Source organism: Microcaecilia unicolor, chromosome 3 (assembly GCF_901765095.1).
Source record: "Microcaecilia unicolor chromosome 3, aMicUni1.1, whole genome shotgun sequence".
NCBI classification, from domain to species: Eukaryota; Metazoa; Chordata; class Amphibia; order Gymnophiona; family Siphonopidae; genus Microcaecilia; species Microcaecilia unicolor.
In genome coordinates this window covers 251,639,232-251,654,008 of record NC_044033.1, presented here as the reverse complement: position 1 = coordinate 251,654,008, position 14,777 = coordinate 251,639,232, and the positions used below count along the sequence as shown (strand labels likewise).

At 47.1% G+C, this 14,777-nt stretch overlaps 2 protein-coding genes across 2 annotated transcripts in view; one reads left to right on the top strand and one right to left on the bottom strand.

Moving 5' to 3' along the window:
- LOC115466521 (sulfotransferase family cytosolic 2B member 1-like) overlaps positions 1 to 14,777 on the top strand; it is a 1,032,539-nt gene that overhangs the window by 757,418 nt on the left and 260,344 nt on the right. The window lies entirely within an intron of this gene.
- LOC115466522 (sulfotransferase family cytosolic 2B member 1-like) overlaps positions 8,779 to 14,777 on the bottom strand; it is a 28,201-nt gene continuing 22,202 nt past the window's right edge. The window contains exons 5-7 of the mRNA XM_030197813.1: positions 13,488 to 13,582; positions 12,223 to 12,403; positions 8,779 to 9,366 (exon numbers count right to left, since the gene is read on the bottom strand). Of these exons, the coding sequence (XP_030053673.1) occupies positions 9,245 to 9,366; positions 12,223 to 12,403; positions 13,488 to 13,582 (398 nt within the window). The 3' untranslated portion in view covers positions 8,779 to 9,244. The remainder of the gene's footprint in view (positions 9,367 to 12,222; positions 12,404 to 13,487; positions 13,583 to 14,777) is intronic.

The window sequence follows — 14,777 nt, the reverse complement described above, 5'->3', positions numbered from 1 at the left end:
ACACGAGTCCCGCCCCTTCCTGAGGAGGGGGTAGCTAACAGCACGGGGACCAACCGCGAGGAAAGCGCAGACGAAGAACGCCACTAAACAACCACTACATCGCGGACCTTACTCTGCAAGCTGTTCATGCGGTGAGTCTCCAAGCCGGCGTTCAGTGCCTACAACAGAGACTTCCAAACACATGCGCCCTCAGCCCCGCCCCCCCTACAGAACGCCACCCACATTCCACACTAAAACCAAACCAACCCCCCCCCCCCAAAAAAACCACCCAAACGGAAACCTCCGGCGCCCAACCCCCCCCCCAAAAAAACGGATCACAGCCCACCTGAGTGCCCAGCTGAAATCAGTGCCTACAAGGAGACCTCCAGACACATGCGCCCTCAGCCCCGTCCCCCCCTACAGAACACCACCCACATTCCACACTCGAAAAAAAACCCATATCTACTCCTACTGCCTGCCTGCAACGGATCCCTCTGGTTTCAACAAAATACAAGTGCCTACAAATACCACATCAGAGTGCCCTGCTGAATTAAGATTACTGTATCACACTCACACGCAGAGAATCACCCCCTACCAGCCACAAAAAAACCCCACATCTAATATGGACAATCAGCATCACTCACTAACACACATACAGTACATACAACCAAACTGCCCACCACCCAAAAAGCCACACACTGCCATGGACAGACAACATCTTGCTTTCACACTCATACATACACACTCCCTCCCCCAACCCCCTTAATACAAAAACTGAAACAGTAAAAACCTACATCTCTCTCTTACAAACACCCACAGACTCCCATAATCCCCCCCCAAAAAACACAAACACTCATACAGAACAACCCTACCCACAAAAACCCCCCTACAAACACCCCCCCACAAAATGGCACACCACCCACAGACACCCACAACCCCCCCTCAAAACCACAAACACTCATACAGAACAACGCTACCCTACCCCACAAACACCTCTCCCCCCCAAAAAAATAGCATACCCCATAGACCCCCACAACCCCCCCTCAAAACCACAAACACTCATACAGAACAACCCTACCCCACAAACACCCCCCTACAAACACCCCCCCCCCCCCACAAAATGGCACACACACCCACAGACACCCACAACCCCCCTCAAAAACACAAACACTCATACAGAACAACACTACCCTACCCCACAAACACCCCTCCCCCCAAAAAAATAGCATACACCCATAGACCCCCACAACCCCCCCTCAAAACCACAAACACTCATACAGACTTTACAACTTTAAAAAAAAACTCTTTTCCTTTTTAAAAAAATATATATCCCTTAATATCAAACAGAAAAAGAAAAAAAAAAAAAAAAAAAAAACACATGCCAGCGCCCGTTTCATTTGTTTTGGAAACGGGCCTTTTTTACTAGTCTGTACATAAAACGCTACCTCAACATTCTGAAGACAACCTGCTGAAGCCATCTGCAAAATCCCTAAACAGTTCGTAAGTTCATGGTGGTGAAGCCATCCAACTCACCATGTCTCTCTGCCCCGCCCTCGAGGGCGGAACACAGAGAGTAAAGGGATTCATAAAGGCACCCCTACCAACTAGCAACCCCCTCCAACAAACAACGACCCAGGCAGGGGGAGTGTTTCCGTACTCCTCCCCCTGCCTAGGAATCGCTACAGACTGCTGGCAAACTCCCCAACCATACGACCACAAAAGCCACCCACAACCCCCCCCCCCCACGCACACACAAACACACACACACACAAACGCAAACACACACACAGAAACACACAGAAACACACACACAGAAACACAGAAACACACACACATACACACACACAAACACACACTCAAACGCAAACACACACACATAAACACACACAAACGCAAACACACAGACAAACACATACACACACACACAGAAAACACAGAAACACACACACATACACACACACAAACACACACTCAAACGCAAACACACACACATAAACACACACAAACGCAAACACACAGACAAACGCACACACACACAAACACACACACAAACACACAAACAAACACAAACCACACACACAAACGCACACACACACAAACACACACACAAACACACACACGCAAACACACACACACAGAAAACACACACAAACACATACACACACATAAACGCAAACACACACACATAAACACAAACACATACACACAAACACACACACACAAACACACAGAAACACAAACACACACACACACACATACAAACACACACACACAAACAGCCTCGACGGTGCACCTCTAAGTGCCCCCCCGCCGAATCGCCACAACAACCCGTGCACACAAACACACACAAACACACACATAAACACACACAAACGCAAACACACACACACAGACATAAACACACACATGCAAACACACACACACACACACACACACACAAACACACACACATAAACACACACAAACGCAAACACACACACACAGACATAAACACACACATGCAAACACACACACACACACGCAAACACACACACAAACAGCCTCGACGGTGCACCTCTAAGTGCCTCCCCGCCGCATCGCCACAACAACCCATGCACACAAACACACACACACACACATAAATACACACAAATGCAAACACACACACAAAAACACACACACACAGACATAAACACACATGCAAACACACACACATGCAAACGCACACACACACACAAACACACACACAAACGCACAAACACGCACACACAAACACACACAGAAACACAAACACACACACACACAAACACACACACAGAAACACAAACACACAAACACACACGCAAACACACACACAAACACACAAACAAATGCAAACACACACACAAATGAACGCACACACACAAACACACACACAAACACAGAAACACAAACACAGAAACACACACAAAAAACACACACACAAACACACACACACACAGAAACACACACACACACACACACAAACACAGAAACACAAACACACACACACAAACACAGAAACACACACACACACAAACACACACACAAACAGCCTCGACGGTGCACCTCTAAGTGCCCCCCCGCCGCATTGCCACAACAACCCATGCAACGGGGCATCAGAAAGCCCCTACCCCCTTCCCTCCTCGCCGCATCACCCAACCCCTCCCCCGCCGCTTCACCAAGCCCCTACCCCCCCCCCCCACATCGACCGCCTCGCCACCCGCGACCGCTAATACAAACTCTGTCCGGCGGCTGCTGCTGCTTCTATTCAGCAGCAGCAGCCCGTACATAAAGAAAACAAACAAAAAAAAAAACAACCTCCTAAAACGCACCTCCGTGGAGAACCATCTCACATTGGCTGACATCTCTGCAGCCGCTCCTCCTCTCCCCTCAACGTCAGTGCTCCTGCCGGAAGACCCTGGAGAAACGCCGAGACGTCAGAGGGGAGAGGAGGAGCGCATGCTGAGACTTCAGCCAATGTGAGATGCTTCTCAATGGAGGTGCATTTTAGGAGGATTTTTTTTTTGTTTTCTTTATGTATGGGCTGCTGCTGCTGAATAGCAGAAGCAGCAGCCGCAGGACACAGTTTGTATTAGCGGTTGCGGGTGGCAAGGGGGTTGATGAGGGGGGAGGGGCTTGGTAATGTGCCATGGTGGGGGGGGGGTCGGGTGATGCGCGAAGGGGGGGGACAAGGAGCTTTCTTTGGGTGCTGCGCCGGCTGGGGGGAAGGGGGGTCTCGCTGGACATGGGTGGTTGGAAGGAAGCAGGGGGAGGGGAGGGTCGCTGCACATGGGTGGCTGCAGGGGGGGCAGGGAACAGGGAGATAGGGATGGGGCTCCACACACCACATGAGTGCCTGCAAGGGGGACAGGGGATACAGGACGGACAGAAGGGTTGGTGGTCATCAGGGGGGACAGGTGGGTCGATGGACATGGCTGGCCACAGGGGAGGATCAGGGAAAAAGGAGAGGAGCGTCCTCAGACATGGGTGGCTGCACAGGAGAGGAGGGTTGCTGGACATGGGTGGAGGGGATGGCAGGGGACAGAAAGGTCGCTGGACATGGCTGGCCGCAGGGGGGACAGGGGAGAGAGGAGGGACGCTGCACATGCGTGCCTGCAGGGGGACAGGAGGGATGCTGAGGGGGGGCCTGAGACCACATGGGTGGCTGCAGGGGGAGCAGGAGAGACAGGAAGGACGCAGCAGGGGGAGAGGAGGGTTGATGGGCATGGGTGGCTGCAGGGGGATGCTGGACATGGGTGGCTGCAGGGAGAACACGGGGAGAGGAGGGTCGCTGCACATGCCTGGCTGCAAGGGAGCAGGGGAGAGGGAGGGGGTGAGGGGGTTCCTCACAATACACACGCAGTCACTCATTCTCTGTCTGCCACATACACTCTCACTCACACACTCACTGTCTTTGTCCCTCTCTCTCACACAGTGTCACACAGAAACACAAACACTGTCTCTCACACACTCTCTCTCTCGCACAAACACATACACTCTGTCTCTCTCTCTCTCACATTCTCTCTCTGACACACAGGCTCCATCTCTCACGCACGCTCTTTCTGAAACATACACTCCAAGGAAAACCTTGCTAGCGCCCGTTTCATTTCTAACAGAAACGGGCCTTTTTTTACTAGTAAGAACATAAGCATCGCCATACTGGGACAGAGCACAGGTCCATCAAGCCCAGTATCCTGTTTCCAACAGTGACCAATCTAGGGCACAAGTACCTGGCAAGATCCCAAAAGAGTATAACAGATTTTATGCTGCTTATCCTAGGAATAAGCACCGGAATTTTTCCATCTTTTAACGGACTTTTCTTTTAGGAACGTGTCCAAACTTTTTCTAAACCCTGCTAAGCTAACTGCTTTTACCACATTCTCTGGCAACAAATTCCAGAACTTAATTACACATTATCCCCCAAATTCTATACTTGGCACCTTAAGTTGTGTGCGCTAATTAGGCCGCATGGCCAAACTGCTTATATAACTTGATTAACAAGCTAATCAGCGTCGATAATTGGTACTTAACAACCAATTAGCAGGCACTAATTGGCTTTAATTAGAATTTACATGCACAACTTTCTAGGCGTATTCTGTAACACGATGCACGTAAATTCTAATGAACACAGTTGAAAAGGGAGAGTGGAATGGGCGAGCCGTGGGAGTTCCAAAAAAACTACGCACACTGTTATATAATATACCCGATCTGTGCCTAACTTAGGTGCAGGTATTTAGGCCTGGTTTTAGGTGGCCTAAATGGGTGGGCCTAAATTTTAGGCGCAAGAAAGGCACATGAGTGTATTCTATAATACTCCCACTTGGAGTATTGTGTTCAGTTTTAGAGGCCGTATCTTGCTAAAGATGTAAAAAGACTGGAAGCGGTGCAAAGAAAAGCTATGAAAATGGTATGGGATTTGCGTTGCAAACCGTATGAAGAGAGACTTGCTGACCTGAACATGTACGCCTTGGAGGAAAGGAGAAACAGGGGTGATACGATACAGACGTTCAAATATTTGAAAGGTATTAATCCGCAAACGAACCTTTTCCGGAGACAGGAAGGCAGTAGAACTAGAGGACATGAATTGAGGTTGAAGGGGGGCAGACTCAGGACTAATGTTAGGAAGTATTTTTTCACGGAGAGGTTGGTGGATATGTGGACTTCCCTCCCGCAGGAGGTGGTGGAGATGAAAACGGTAATGGAATTCAAACATGCGTGGGATAAACACAAAGAAATCCTGTTTAGAATGAATGGTTCCGTGGAATCTTAGCGGAGATTGGGTGGCGACGCCGGTAATTGGAAACAAGACGGGAGCGGGGCAGACTTCTACAGTCTAGGCCCTGATTGTGACTGAATAGATAGGGATGGGCTGGAGTGTAAATTTTAAGGGGCTTCGATGTTAGCTTCAGAACTTAGTACAAGAACAGTATTGGGCAAAGTTCTACAGTCTGTGCCCTGAGAAAGGCAAGGACAAATCAAACTCGGGTATACATATAAAGTATCACATACCATGTAAAATGAGTTTATCTTGTTGGACAGACTGGATGGACCGTACAGGTCTTTATCTGCCGTCATTTACTATGTTACTATCCAGCTTATTTTCGAAAGAGAAGAGCGCCCATCTTTCGACACAAATCGGGAGATGGGCGCTCTTTTCTCTGGGGCGCCAAAATCGGCATAATCGAAAGCCGATTTTTGGCACCCTCAACTGCTTTCCGTCGCAGAGACAGCGAAAGTTCCTGGGGATGTGTCGGAAGAGTAGCGAAGGCAGGACAGGGGCGTGCCGGGCGTGCATAAGAGATGGGCGTCCACAGTCGATAAAGGAAAAAAGAAGGGCAGCCCAGACGAGCATTGACCTCCCCTGACTTCCCCAGTGGTCACCAACCCCCTCCCACCTTAAAAACAAACACTTTAAAAACTTTTTTTCCAGCCTCAAATGTCATACCCAGCTCCATGACAGCAGTATGCAGGTCCCTGGAGCAGTTTTAGTGGGTGCAGTGCACTTCAGGCAGGCGGACCCAGGCCCCCCCCCCCCCCACCTGTTACACTTGTGGTGGTAAATGTTGAGCCCTCCAAAACCCACTGTACCTACATGTTGGTGCCCCCTTTCACCTGTAAGGGCTATGGTTGTGGTGTACAGTTGTGGGGGAGTGGATTGGGGGGGGGGGGCTCAGCTCCGAAGGTAAGGGAGCTATGGACTTGGAAGCATTTTGTGAAGTCCACTGCAGTGCCCCCTAGGGTGCCCGGTTGGTGTCCTGGCAATTCAGGGGGACCAGTGCACTACAAATGCTGGCCCCTCCCATGACCAAATGCCTTGGATTTGTTTGTTTCTGAGATGGGCGCCTGCAGTTTCCATTATGGCCAAAACTCAGAAATGAACAAGTCCTCGGGGAAAACATCTCTTAGTCGACACAAATTCAAGGATTTGGGCAGCACCAACCGTATTATTGAAACGAAAGATGGGCGTCCATCTCGTTTTGAAAATACGGTCAGCCCCGCCCCTTCGCGGCGCCGTCCTCGGAGATGGGCGTCCCCGATCAAAAATGCCCCTCCATATAAACTAACTTTAGGCGTAATTTACAGAATCACTCTAACCAAGTGGTTTTATGGCGCCAATTTTTAAGGTGTCATATATAGAATTTCCTCTTGATTGAAGAAATATTTTCTCTGATTTGCTTTAAATTTACTGGCTAGTAGCTTCAATGCATTCCCCCTAGAGGACATAGAAAAGATAGAAAGAATAGTGACCAAAATGAATTACGAGGATGGAACAACTCTCATGAGAAAACGCTAAAGAGGCTAAGGGGTCCTTTTACTAAGATGGGTCGAAAAGTGGCCTGCGCTGGTCTAGACGCGTGCATTGGATGCGCATAGGTTCATTTTTCAGCATACCTGCAAACAAGGCCTTTTTTTTGGGGGGGGGGGTGTCTGAAAATAGGCATGCAGCAAAATGAAAATTGGCGCGCATCCATTTTGGCCATGAGACCTTACCGCCACCCACTGAGTTAGCGGTAAGATGTCATGCGTTAACCGGACGGTAATCGTCAGCACCCATACAATGCTGATTACTGCTCGGTTAGCGCCACCCACTGGAAAATTTCTGCCGTGTGTACAAAATGAAATTACTACCTGGGCCACGCGGTAGCCGGACGGTAGTTCCAAATTGGTGCGCGTTGGCTGCATGTAGACGCCTATGGGGCTTAGTAAAAGGGCCCCCAAGATACTTCAGCTTGGAGAAAAGAAGGCTGAGGGGAGATATGATAGAGGCCTATAAAATACCGAGCGGAGTAGAACGGGGAAATGTAAATCGATTGTTTCAGAAAGTGCAGAGAATAGGGGACACATCATTTGAAACAATTCCGAGAAAATACTTTTTTCACCAGACGTACAGGAAAACTCTGGAATTTGTTGCCAGAGGATGCAGTAAAACAGTATAGCTGGGTCTGAACAAGTTCCTGGAAGAAAAGTCCATAATCTGCTCTTAAGATAGACATAAAATCTTAGTGTAATGTAATGTCATGACTCTCTCTCTCTTGCCAGCACTTATCCTGTTGCAATATCTGACTCTTATGCAAATAAAACAGTCAGGTTTATCCATCCATCTCAAATTTATAAGCCAAAAAATAAATAAATAACGTGCATGGTGGGTGCTTGGTGCCGCGGTCAAACCTCCAAAACACAATCTGAAATTGCAGCTACGTTTTAGTTGACATAAAGGTGGATGGGAGAACAAGACCTCAGAAGCCTTTGTAGAGATTGACATTGAGAGACCTCAGCATAGGCACCCAGTCATAACAGCCCTGACAAAATAGCCCCGACAAAACAGCCTTGTAACAAAATAACCCTGGACATTTCACCCCCTAACAAAATAGCCCTGACAAAATGGTCCCTTCCACAATCCAACCGTAGACAAAATAGCCTCCTTAACAAAACAGCCCCCTAGGAAAAAAATAACTCATCACAAAAAAGATGATAAACTATGGGAAGTCTTCACTGATAAAGGCTCCTACCAGCATTCAATTATATAAAGCAAAATATACATAAACAAAATTCTATAACTGGTACTCATGATCTGTTCTGCTATTTAAAGAAACTATTCTTCCATCAACATGCTAATTAAAAAAACCCAAACAATATTGTCATCATTTTCATAGTCCTACCAACCTTATCCTGTTTGGCAAGGTAAGATTTTAGGACAAAAAATGTAGTCCCATATTCGGGGCAGCCTAATCGGGCCCTTTTGTCGGTGGGGGGGGAGGGGGGGCTAACTTGTCAAGGGTTATATTGTGGGCAGGCCATTTTGACAGTGGCTGTTCTGTCAGGGGCTATTATGTTGGGAACTTTTTTGTTTGCGGCTTTGTTGTCGGGGCTATTTTGACCGGGTACCCTCTGCGGATATTGCTTTGAATACTGTCTTGTCAATATTCTATCAACCCACAGGAAAGATGGAGGTAACTGATAATTAGCATATAAACAAAAAGAACGGGATAAGACTGAGATGTTAAAATTGGATCCCTTTCGAGAGACAAGTAAGTAACAGAGGAAGAAGCAGGGCAAGAGCAGGCATCAGGTCTGAGAGTAACAGGAGCAAGAAGCAGGGCAAGAGCAGGCGTCAGGTCTGAGAGAGGAAGTGCGCCAGAAGGTGTTATGCACACTTGGCAGGAAATAGATTCACGGTTCTGTTTTGAGTTCTGGTATCAGCATAAAATTCCCAAGGACATTTGATCTCTAAGCTATGCCGGTAATAGACCAGCTCCTGTTAACGCTACAACTTCAGGTCCTCCCAGCTGAACTTCACACAGAGGTCCTTCATCTTCTCTTTGAACACCAGGTCAAAACGTTCGCTCTGCTCCACAGTAAAATGGTTCTTCCAGTCGCCGGAGATTCCTGGATAATACAGAAAGATGAAGGAGAGTTTGGATCAGTGTCCACACACCGCACGGATCCAAGTATACAATATATATAAGTACATAAGTATTGCCATACTGGGAAAAACCAAAGGTCCATCAAGCCCAGCATCCTGTTTCCAACAGTGGCCAATTCAGGTCACAAATACCTGGCAAAATCCCAAAAAAGTACAAAACATTTTATGCTGCTTATCCCAGAAATAGTGGATTTTCCCCAAGTCCAATTTAATAATGATCTATGGACTTTTCCTTTAGGAAGCCGTCCAAACCATTTTAAAACTCTGCTAAGCTAACCGCCTTTACCACATTCTCTGGCAACGAATTCAAGAGTTTAATTACACATTGAGCAGGGCCGGTCCTAGGGTTTCTGGCGCCCTCCTGCAGCCTATTAGTCGGCGCCCCTACCTATCCAGGGGCGGGATCACTATGGCTCCGCCCCTACAGTAGTCACATCCCTTTTACCAGTCATGGCATCATTGAAAATATTAAACTAGTATAGAAGAAAAATAACTTGTGTTTTTTTTCATTATAAATAATTTCTGTAAGCTGTTACAGCTCCATTATACTCAAAATGACACAAACCAAATTAGCATACAGACCATGAATTATGAGAACAGACAGTCTTGCCAACTCTGAAAAACAATGTGTTAGTAAAATCTCTGAATCTAACAAACAGATCCCTATTCAGACACTTGGCCTTGCAGTCACACATGCAGAACAGAGATAGCCCCTCTTCAAATTCTTCAAAAATTAACCTGAAATCCTAAGAAGTTAGACTCTGCATGCAGCACCAGAAAAACAGAAAGAAACACATTGCTATACATTGCAAAATAAGATAGCAGATGTAAATTCTCAAAGTGGACATATTCCAAACACTAAAATGAAAATAAAATGATTTTTTTCTACCTTTGTTGTTTGGTGACTTTGTTTTTCTGATAATGCTGGCCCAGTATCTGATTCTGCTGCTATTCCAGGGCTTCCTTTCCATTTATTTATTTACTTTCCTCCTTTCTTCTTCATTTCTTGCTCTATATCCATAAGTAAAAGCTGGGTCCTCCGCAGACTTGACTGTCCAGTGGATCCAGCTTCTGCCTATTTTCTCCATCCATGTGCAGTTTTTCTACTCTCTTCCTTTTCCCTCATGTCATCTCCTTTCTCTCCCTTCCCCTCATCCATTTCTTCTCTCTCCCTTCCCCTCCATCCATGTGCATCTCCTTCCTCTGTCTTACCTCCCCTCCATCCATCTATCCATCCATATCCAGCAATTCTCCTCTCTCTCCTCTGTCCTCCCCTCCATGTCCAGCAATTTCTCCTCTCTCCCTGGGCCCTGTCCTCCCATCCATGTCCATCCTTGTCCATTGATGCTCCTCTCTCCCCTTCCCTCCTCCTCCATCCATCCATATCCAGCAATTCTCCTCTATCCAATGTCCTCCCCTCCATGTCCAGCAATTTCTCCACTCTCCCTGAGCCCTGGCCTCCCATCCATGTCCATCCTTGTCCATTGATGCTCCTCTATCCCCTTCCCTCCTCCATCCATTCATCCATATCCAGCAATTCTCCTCTCTCCAATGGCATCCCCTCCACGTCCAGCAATGTATCCTCTCTCCCTGAGCCCTGCCCTCCCATCCATGTCCATCGATGCTCCTCTCTCCCCTGCCCCCCTCCATCCATCCATATCCAGCAATTCTCCTCCCTCCCCTCCATGTCCAGCAATTTCTCCTCTCTCCCCGGGCCCTGTCCTCCCATCCATGTCCATCGATCAATGCTCCTCTCTCCCCTGCCATCCCGCTCCCATGTCCACCTGCCCGCCCTCTTCTCTGGTTTAAATCTTCTATTTAAATTTACCTCCGTCGCAGCAACTGCGCAGTGTCAGTGAAAGAGCTGCCTGACGTTCCCAGTCTTCCCTTCGCTTGTTTGTTCCCTCTCAGTGTCCCGCCCTCGCAAGGAAATGACATCAGAAGAAGGTGGGACACTGAGGGAACAAACGAGCGAAGGGAAGGTTAGCGACATCGGGCAGCGCTTTCACTGACGCTGCGCAGCTGCTGCGACATCGGAGGTAAATTTAAATACAAGATTTAAATCCCCCAGGGCGGCGCAGGTACCGGAGCAGCCAGGAAACCGAAGGCTGGGCTGCTGTCGGGGTCCGGGAGCTGAGGTAAGTGGCGAGGGTAAGCATAGCGCAGTGGCGCCCTCCTGCCATGCTTACCTTGCTTACTGGGTTGGACCGGCCCTGACATTGAGTATGAATATGAACAGCTGAAGAGCAAATATAGAGTTCCTTTTACTAAGCCACCGTTAAAAGTGGCTCGCAGTAGTGTAGGTGCGGATTTTGGGAACGAGCGCAGAAATATTTTTCAGCGTGCGTACCAAAAATTCCTTTAAAAAAATTTTTTTTTTCTAAAAATGGACATGTGGCAAAATCAAAATTGCCACGTGTCTGTTTTGGGTGTCTGACCTTCCCGCCAGCCGTAGACCTAGCGGTAAGGAATCTGCGTGGTAGCGACTGGCTTGCATCCAAAAATAAAAAATATTTTCCTGACGCGTGTAGCGGACGCGTGCCAAAAATGAAATTACCGCAAGAGGCACGCGGTAGTCGGGTGGTAAGTTCATTTTGGCACACGTTGGGCGTGCGTAGAGCCTTACACGGCTTAGTAAAAGGGGCCCATAGGCATCACAGTGGTACAAGGCGTGAAAACAACACGGATGGCAGAAGAGCACATCTACATTCATATCTCACACAGGCTTCCTAATAATATAATGGAATTACTTCTATTCTGTCTATATGATGTGGACACAAGACAGGCCATATCCCCAGATGGGATCTCCCACCCCTCACCTTTCCTCATGAAGGGGCTCTTCTTCTGATCCAGAGTCCCTTTCAGTGAAAGGCTATAGTTGGCCATCGAGTTGTCCTTCATGGATTTGAAGGTCGTGTTCTCCACCACCGAGTTGATGGCTGCCTCATCTAACTTCCTCCCCAGAAAGTCACAGATCCTCACCACACTGCCCCGCAGGTCCTGGGGAGAAGAGAGAGGAATACGCAAACAATGATATAGTGGAATTAGAAAAGGTACAGAGAAGGGTGATGAAAATGAAAAAAGGGGATGGGATGATTTCCCTATGAGGGAAGGCAGTTTGGAGAAAAGAAGGCTGAGGGGAGATATGATAGAGGTCTCTAAAATAATGAGTGGAGTGGAACGGGTAGACGTGAATTTCTTGTTTACTGTTTCCAAAAATACTAGGACTAGGGGGCATGTGATGAAGCTACAAAGTGGTTAATCTAAAACGAATCGAAAAAAATCTTTCTTCACTCTACGGGTAATTAAACTGGAATTTGTTGCCAGAGAACATGGTAAAGGCGGTTAGCTTAGTGGGGTTTAAAAAAGGTCTGGACAGCTTCCTAAAGGAAAAGTCCGTAGACCATTATTAAGATTTGGCCGCACGTCTGTAATTGGCTGATTAAAGCGAAAGGAGCTCTGACAGAGCTTGCTCCTGTTTCCATTATTGTGATACTGCTGCTGTCTCTTTTTGAATGGAAAGGGAAATGGGACTTGATATACCGCCTTTCTGAGGTTTTTGCAACTACATTCAAAGCGGTTTACATATATTCAGGAGCTGCAGTGGGAATTGAACTCAGTTCCCCAGGATCAAAGTCCACTAGGCTACTCCTCCAATCACTATTAGGTGTAAGTCTCTCTCATGACCCTAAGCATGTAAACCCCTGATGCAGCCTCTAGGAAGGTGAAATATGGCCACATTGAACACCCTAGCCAATAAGATTGTTTTCTTCAAAACTGGTCTGCACTGTTTCGTTCGGATTATCCACGTGCACATCGCCACCTCTGTTTCGTTGTATCGTCTCAGGGGAGATACACCCCCAGCAAAGTGTTCTTAATGAACCATAATCTGTGTTCATGATTGGCTGATTAAATCTGTATGTTCCCTGTATATAATTTAAGAGGCGTACCTAAATTCTGCATTTGTGATCGGCTAATTATCTGGGAATTTTATCCTGAATTGTGGGCTCCTTCTAATTCCTCTCGCTCTTTATCTGGGTCTCCCAGACTCAGGGGTCCCCCCCTCCCCAACTGTGTGCAATACCTTTATCAGCTCCTCATATGTCATGATGAAGAGATCGACTTGATCCTTCATCGCCGTCCATCCCAGGACATGATCAAACCAGGAGCCGTACAGCACTGTAGGAGACAGAAAAAGCAGTCATTCACTGTCACCGCCACACTACAACCCAGTCTGACCTCACTCCCGCTGCAATTCCATATTCCTGGGTAGACGTGAATCATTTGTTTACTCTTTCCAAAAATACTAGGACTAGGGAGCATGCAATGAAGCTACAAAGTAGTAAATTTAATATGAATCGAAGAAAATGTTTCTTCACTCAACGTGTAATTAAACTCTGTTAGCTTAGCGGGGTTTTAAAAATGTCTGGACGGCTTCCTAAAGGAAAAGTCCATAGACCGTTATTAAATTGACTTGGGGAAAATCCACTGCTTATTTCTGGGATAAGCAGCATAAAATGTATTGAGCTTTTTTGGGATCTTATAGACCTACCTGCTAGGAACGCAAAAAGATCAGCACGCACATTCCTCAACCTCCACTACCCCAATTGTAAAGAACTAAATACAAGTCCACATACGCAACCAGCTTCTCCTACATTTGTACGCAAACACGGAATGCACTTCCGAAGGCCATAAAAACAACGCAAGATCTAACCATCTTCCGAAGACTACTGAAAACTGACTTATTCAAGAAGGCATACCACAAACAACCATCCTAATTAATACACAATAAGACTGAACACGAACAAGACAGATCTGATCTCTCACTACACGACTGACCTACCTCATTGTTTTTACTGAACAAACACGAACACTTCTACCCTAATGTCGATACCTATGCAACAACATAATGCTGATACCTAAGTAATATCATAATGTATTCTTCTACCATTTATGTACGCACTTGAATGTAATACCATCTGTAATCCTATTGACCGGAAATAGCAATCGCCACTACGGCAAATGTAAGCCACATTGAGCCTGCAAATTGGTGGGAAAATGTGGGATACAAATGCTACAAATAATAATAATAATCTTGCCAGGTATTTGTGACCTGGATTGGCCACTGTTGGAAACAGGATGCTGGGCTTGATGGACCTTTGCTCTGTTCCGGTGTGGCAATACTTATGTACCTATGTACTAACTGGGGAAAGGGTGAGGAAAGGAGAGCAATAAAGAACATGTGCTGCTCTGGCTTTGATTAGGTTGGGACCAATGAGAGCCTGATGAGAGTAGGAAAGGAGGAAGGACACAGGCTGTGTCTGTCTCTCTGGTGAGAGAAGGATGGGAAAGAATAAAGGGATTCTCCTAGGAA